Source organism: Mytilus californianus, unplaced genomic scaffold, assembly GCF_021869535.1.
Source record: "Mytilus californianus isolate M0D057914Y unplaced genomic scaffold, xbMytCali1.0.p SCAF_7, whole genome shotgun sequence".
Classification (NCBI taxonomy): domain Eukaryota; kingdom Metazoa; phylum Mollusca; class Bivalvia; order Mytilida; family Mytilidae; genus Mytilus; species Mytilus californianus.
Genome location: NW_026262723.1, coordinates 64,556,703 through 64,564,753, shown reverse-complemented (window position 1 = coordinate 64,564,753; position 8,051 = coordinate 64,556,703). Strand labels below are relative to the sequence as shown.

The 8,051-nt window shown below is 32.1% G+C and overlaps 1 protein-coding gene across 1 annotated transcript; it reads right to left on the bottom strand.

Annotated features, from left to right (window-relative positions):
* Nucleotides 1–2,688: 2,688 nt before the first annotated feature.
* On the bottom strand, nt 2,689–7,815 carry LOC127707591 (ras-related protein Rap-2a-like). The gene is made up of 2 exons (XM_052212191.1): nt 7,175–7,815; nt 2,689–4,492 (listed from the first exon to the last, which is right to left on the bottom strand). The coding sequence occupies exon 2, from the start codon at nt 4,260–4,262 to the stop codon at nt 3,534–3,536; it is 729 nt and encodes a 242-aa protein (XP_052068151.1). The 5' UTR covers nt 4,263–4,492; nt 7,175–7,815; the 3' UTR covers nt 2,689–3,533.
* Nucleotides 7,816–8,051: the final 236 nt, after the last annotated feature.

Here is an 8,051-nt window from a genome sequence, read left to right as displayed (position 1 = left end):
CTTTCTCCTCCTACCATGGATTTTTGATCTCTTATTTTATGAGAATTTGTATAGCTCATGAATATCAATATATGAATTTAAAGTGAGAATGTAACTGCTGCAGTAAAAGTTGATCCAAGGCTGACTTGAAATTGACTCTTTTGTACTAGTCTTTTGTAATTTAATTAACTTTTTATGTTTGAATAATATATAACATCAGTCGAGAATGATTAAAAGGTAGCTTACGTAATTATGAGAGTAAAAACGTTTTGTTTCGAATAACCCTGAAACATATTTTTTGTACTGAGCTATATAATCTTTTGCGTCATTTCAAACATTTAACGTGTGGAAAAGTACTTTCAAATAAATTGAAATTTAAGGTTTAGTTGTGATTTAAAAATTTCTTATGCACACCACGAGTTTCTACTGACACCTCAAACTTGTTTAACTTAATCAATTCCTAAATAAGTCTTGATGATCGATGTCATGAGATTATCTGAATGTTTGAAGATGTTTTAATTATACATTTTTTGTTGGGCAAAGAATGAAAGATTTTGTAGGAAGATTTCCTACCAATCTTATTTGCAAATTATATTAATTACTTCCGCAGATGTTCCTTCAGAGATATTTCATTGAGATTATCGATGCATATTTTAGAACAGACCTTACGTTATAAAGATAAGCAGTTGTGGTATGATTTCAAATGAGATAAAATACACACAAAGTACTATCTAAGAGTACTCGCAGTAAGTAACTATAGGTTCCAGCCTACACTAATGTTTGTAACTCACAAGGGTTACTGCAGAATAGAAATATGGTCATTACAGGTCTTCTTCCGAGTAAAACCCATGCCAAAGTGGGGCGTCCGTTTGGCTGTGCTGGATGTACAAGTACGTAGACGCGTCCGGTCAGAATGGGGACGTTAAATCCGATGCCTCGTGTAGAGAGTGCCACGCTCTCTGCACGTTAAGAACCCTTGTAACAACTCTTATGAGTAGTCCGTATGTGGCCTGTTGCAAGGCAAAATTTCTGTCCCTATCCAATATACCCTCATTTCCCAGTGGCAGTCTCAATTTCCCCGACCATCATCCTTGACGGCAATTACAGAACCTACCTATTGTATTTATTATTAATTTGTTCTCGTCCTCAACATGCATGAAATATTTGCCACTGGATGTTAAGCAACCGACAATCATCAATCTAATGTTTGTAAGCCAGGGCCGTCTTTTATTCCCATCCAAAAACTAGCAACTACCAAGGACACACAAAATTTGAATCCTGATATCTATGATAAATTAATTTACAAACAATTGATTCATGTAAGCTTAAACCTCTTGTTTAAATCTATACCTGTTTGAAAGGGCACAAAAACCTTTCATATACATATAAAAAGATGATTAACATATTTTTAAAACCTAAAACATGAAGTCAAACAGACCTAGAAAAAAAACCGATTGCGTGTTCGTGTCTTCAGAGGTGATCTCGTTAGATAATTGATGGCGTCTAGTCTAAAATACTCAGGAAATTCTGATACATCATAAAGCGAGCCCATGCATGTTGAATTGTTTCTTTTGGACTTTTTGTAATTTGGATATACGTTTAAGTACGTTGTAAATAAAATACGAGAATTTGGGTCAAATCGGTGACAGCTGATGCCCCTTAGACACTTAGAGCATTTCGCGTACAAAACAATAATAATAAGAATGTCGTGTCAAAAGATGGCCTTAATGTAACGATTATCACTGAAATTGCGTAAAGTTAAACGCGTTCATATGATTTTAACGACGAATTATCATGTATAATCGCCAAAATAAAGAAAATTGAAATATTTTTGCGTCTATCTTCGGTTTACTCTCAAGCAATGTCGTACATGTATCATAATTTCTTTTAGAATCTACTTGTTTTTTGTTGTATTGACTTGTAATCTAATTCTCGTCAATTAATGTAAATTATGCACGTGAACGCATGTTTTTAGATAAAAAGTCTAAAAAATGTTACAAATATATTCCTACATCATCAATCTACTTTCACGCTAAGCATGGTTTAATTGATGACTTGTCGTATATATTGTTTAGTTGGTCATTCGCCTCAAGAGTTCCAAATGGTAAAGTTGAGATCATTCCTTTCGACCATTTTACGGACGTAATTACGAGTTGGTTGACCGTTATGGAATATTTTTATCACAGATGACGACGGATATGTTCCAATTGTCGTAACCATAATGCCGTCCTCTTTTCCTCGAATGACTAAGGCTTATCACCGGGTTTGTACTTACATGAGCAACTCGATGAGTGCCACATGACGGGCAGGCTCTGCTTACCATTCCGAAGCACACGAGATTTGATGGGGTTCGTGTTGCTCAGTCTTTAGTTTTCTATGTTGTGTGTTGTGTACTGTTGTTTGTTTTTTCGTTATTTTTCGTTTTTTGCCATGGCATTGTCAGTTTGTTTTTGATTTATCATCCCTTTGGTATTTTTGGCTCCTCTTTTTTAATTGCATGATAATTCATGTTTGCAGTTAAATAAAAATACGATAGCCACTCTTACTAAAAATTCAAAAAAATCGCCTCCTCAAAAATTATAATGATATTATGGGTTTTATGTAAAATAATGGATAACGGATTGAATGATTGATTGTTGGTTGTTTAACGTCCAATGGCAAATAAATTTACACATGTTCAGGTCGATCTGGAAAAAAGGAGAATAGGAATTACACAATTTGACAAACTGTTTTTATTAAATTATGAATAGCTACAGTTTATCACAGTCAAACATACAAACGTATAACAAAATAATTGATTACGTATACACACACCTGTACTAAGTACGCATATTGTACACACCTGTATACACAATAGCACCCTCAATGTTCGATGGCTTTTTGTACTTTACCTTAAAATCAATTTCGTTTAGATCTATATGAAAACTAAATTCAAATGCGAAAACTATTATTTGCTGTTATTATAAATATTTTCTTGACTACAAAAATAAATGTCTTATTTGAAATATATTTAACAAGATTTTGTAGTTTTCCTCAACTGACCTAGCGTTGTTGGCTTGATTGTTTCCTGACATCATCTTTAATATATGCATGAATATTGATTTGAACTCGACAAAAAAGTTAAATTCAACTGAAAAAATGTGAAATAATATTTAACAAAAGTTGAAATAGTCCCATCTTAAACAAAGTTTTATGATTTAGTTTAAAAAGACGTGTTACGCAATGACTGTCACATCAACATTACATACATGCACTGAACACTATACATAATCCATACCGATAATAAATTTATAGTTTTTCATAATAAAAAAAGGACATGACTAGATACCCCACATCAATACTATATAAATTATATAATATTAAACACTGAGCAAGCCTATATGATTGATAACCATTTCAAGGACAAGTACCGTTTATTCGATTTTCTTCTGTTGTTATACAAAATTATCACATTGCATAATATAGTCCTTTTAAAAGTTTTAAGCACATTTGGTAGCCAATATCTGTATTTTAATTTGATATATACATTTTTTTTTTAAACAGACGTACAAAAGCTAAGAAATAGAACAATCATCGTTTTGTTTCGTCGAACGTTTCATTTTAGGTTTACTTGATCTTCGAATTAAACTTCGACTACATCGTGAAAACTTAGATTTTTCCGCTGCACTGAACTCTTCTGGGTTTGTTTTACCCGTCTCCGGACATTCCAGTGACTGCACACTGATTCTTCGGAGCAAAAAGCGATCAGGGTGTTTGACACGTGGCTTTTTAACTTGTTGTAACAACAGACGGAAAACATCAGCTATTCCGACGTCATTTTTGGCAGACACTTCAATAAACCCTCCACCTAAGTCCTCATTGTATGCCCAGTTAAGAGCATCAAATCTTTCAATTTGTCTATTATTTTCCTCATCTAAATGATTTCCAACAATTACACACGGAATTTCCTGATAATTTTCTCGCACTTCCTTAATTTGCTCCCATAATTGTTTGACTTCTTCAAATGTTTGTTCATTTGTGATAGAATAAACTAACACAAAGCCGTGAGCGTTTACAATTGAGAGGCGCCGCATTGCTGGGAAAGCAATATTGCCGGCAGTATCTAGAAAATCAACTTTGAAATTAATACTATTAATATCATATTCGTTAGGAAACAAATCTTCAACTGTTTCTTTGTACTTTTCGCTGAAAGTTCCAAACAAAAATCTCTGTAACACTGAACTTTTACCCACTCCACCAGCGCCAAGAAATACGACTCTGTTCCGTTGATCCACTTCAACCATTATTATAAAATGGTTTATGTATAAAATTTTATTACAGCTGACATATCAAAAGCAGGTTACAATACGCCATAAACAGAACTATTCAAACTGGAAGAAATCAATTTCGTTGTTTGTTTCAAATTACCAGATGACACCAGCAGTAGACAAATAAATGTTTATTAAACACCTATTGGTAATTAATTTATCGAATTTTGCTCATTTCTATCAACAAGCACCTGTCTTTATATCACCTGCAAGGAAATTGATACAAAGTTATTTTCCAACACCATAAATACGTATTAAAGACACAACAACAGCTAGAAAATACAGACAGTCACAGTTTGTTAATATTGTTTGTAACATGGATAAATTCTTAGTTGATAAATTTTAGAATATACACAAAAACTAACGTCGAAAGTCCCTCCTTGTTGTTGATCGGTTTGAGTTTTTGCTCCATCTTTGACTCTGAGATTTAACAGAATTGAGTCGGCCTAAATGATAAGTTACCAAACTCAGCTGATTTATACAAAAAAATGGTCAGAGCGCATACTGCAAACATTACATGAAACTGCAATTCGGTTTCATTTTCCATGAAACAATCGAAAATGTTGCTTTTCTTTTTAGGTCTTTTTTGGTCATATAGCTTCTACCCTGACTACGTATTTTTACCATCACTGGCTTTAAAAGTTAAGGTTTGACCTTTCCTGATGTAGGTAAATTCGGAAAAGAGCTTCGGACACATAAACATTATAAAATGTTAATTTCATTAATCAATTATGCCATAAAAAAGCATATGTCTTTTTTTAATTTCTAAAAAAAAATAACTTCATATAGATGAATGATGTTAAGATTTGACTACTTCTTTATATAATTTTAAAGGGGTGTAAAAGCGTTGGCCGAATCACATTTTGTATGAAGCGTTGAAGCGCAAGATCAACGCTTTTACAAGCCAATAGAATTATGAAAAGAAGCATTCACTTCTTTTTAATGCGTCAACCATGAAATTAAGACCTGTATCAAGATTTCCGTTTTTCTTCTTCTATGCATTCTTTTAATATTGTCACAGATAGCACATGCAGTCATAGCTGTTGTATTTTATACGGAAAAAACATATGATATTGGAGTGTCTGTCGATTGTTGTCAAATTTACGGATTCTACTGAAACATACATGTAATGTAATCATATAATAACTCGTTGCTATAAGCAAGTGCGTTTGGTTTTATCTTTTAAATCTGTCTGATGTACATGAGTGTGCCAAACAATAACTGTAACGGCTGAAATGTACAACACGCTTCAAGCTGTGTTCTAAACTTTATTTTAACATGTATTTTACAGATCTAGTTTCTAGTCAACATTATATGTATAGCTTTAATGATCCATGTTCTATAATGTTGTACTTTATTTGGCCTTTTAAAACTTTATTTGATTAAAGCGTCACTGATGAGTCTTTTGTAGAAGAAACGCGCTTCTGGAGTCATTATGTTACTCCTGGTATCTATGATTAGTTTATTTATTCTGGTAACCCGAAGTACAATGGTATAGAGATATACATGTATTAGAAGTTTATACTTTATTACACCATATTCTTTCTCTTTTTCATCATGAAATCGTTAGAAAGGGTTTCATTAAACCAACAATATTTTCTATTACGTACAGTGGCGAGTAAAGAGATTTAAAACAAACAATAAGAAGCCAGAAGTATTATAGAATGTCATGAATAATGTCAATTTACATATTTGTAAGAAGAAAAAAAACCGTAAAGAAAATTATACGTGATGCAGTACTATATTCACTACAAAAGTCAAACAAAAAGCATTCGTTTGGTTTATAGTTTTCGACCCCCGTTCTCCGAGAAAAGATAAACTCGTCAATTATAGAGTCCCTCACATTGTAAAGAAACTAAAAGCAATTACTTTCTTACGAAAGCAGCAAACCATAACAAATTTCACGGAAAGAAGTTCTATAACAGACATTTATTTAAAATGGACACCAGAGTTTACTTTAAATACAACATACAAAATACAACTAGATTTATTTCTAATTCACATCCTTGCGTTTCTCATTTGAATAAATATTGCCATGGAAATAAAACCTTCCTCTGCTAAAACCACCAAATTTGAATAAAAACGTAAAATAGTAATTTACATTGTCTTAACATTGTCATTAGGCACTGAAAGAATTCATTTATTGAGATATAATTAGCGCTTTGCGGTTTGTTTTTGGAAATAATACCTTGTTCAAAGGTTATATAAAGTTGTATTTCTCTAATTTTGTCCTTTACCAAATTAAAGATCTACAAAACCAAATTTAAATAAGACAAGTAGTAGTGCGAAAAATAACTATAATGCATACAACTATCCATACAAAAATTAGTAAAATTTTACAATAAGGAAATAATGGAAAATTTATTATCACCTTAAAGAAATCATAAAAGTTTCTTTTTCTTACACTTTTATGCACATTGTAATTAGGAACAACTCAAAGTTGTTTTGGACCAAATTAGACTCCCGATATTCAACAAAAGTTTTGATTTTGGTATAGAATATGGCCTCTACATTTCTAGTCTTCTGTCTATAAATATTTAAACAAAACCTAATAAAGTGATAATCATCTCCTGACGTATCCAAGTACTTACATGTATACACCCTTGGTTTTCAAAGTTTTGGGCTAGGGCTTTTCCTGGTGAAGGTAAATCCAGAAAAGCGCCTCGGACGCACCAAATATATAAAGCGTTATTTTCATAAAGAATTATGTAAGGAAAGTGACTGTTATAATATAAAACAACAGCTTGTGTAACATATTTGATAAATAGATAAAAACAATTAACACTCAAACAAAGGAAAAATTAAAAACTTGAGAAAAATTATCTACATTTTTAATCAAAATAAAGTTACTGAAGTAACCTCATTTCGGACCATAAATAAGGACTTACCATCTGCATACTATTCAAAATTTCCATCCTACTGTTAGAAAAATCACTATTAATTACAGTTGTGTTTACTTGATCATGTTCATTTCATAACTGACATGAACGTTGTTTACAGTTAAGTAATACTCCGAAACCGATAATCAATAAGATAATGTAATGTAATCTTTTCAAGTGAAGCTGTCATCAGCCATACCAGCTGTGAGAAATTTTTAAGTTAATATTTATTGCCCATATAATATTTATATTGAAAAAATGAAGTACTGCAACAATGCAATTATTTACCGCATATCAATTATTATATGATGGTATTATTGTTAACATTCGCATATGAAATATACAATCTGTTTATGGCACTTGTATATGTATGACCATTTAAGTAAATTCAAATTTGTTATCGAATTAAAGTTTGTATTGCTATTATAAACCATAATGTTGTAAACCCCAAAATGACACATATGGTAGAATTAAAAAATAGTAATCGTCTATTTTGTTGAGCGTTGTTGCAAATAATTTGTATTGCACGGAAGAAGACATTTTACTGCGTTAAAGCAGACATTTTAGTACACTTAAGTAGACATTTTACTGCGCTGAAGCAGACATAACTTGCGCTGAAGCAAATGTTTTACTGCGGAGAATCAGACATTTACTGCGCTGAAGCAAATATTTTACTGCGCAGAAGCAAACATTTACTGGTATGAAGCAAGCATTTACTGTGCAGAAACAGACATTTACGTCACTGAAGCAGTCATTTTACTGCGCAGAAGCAAACAGATACTGCACTGAAACAAACCTTTCCCTAACTGTGAAAAGACAAATATATATCTATTTTATTTTCAACAAAATATATTAGTTCCTGAACCGTACTTCTCGATAAATCAAA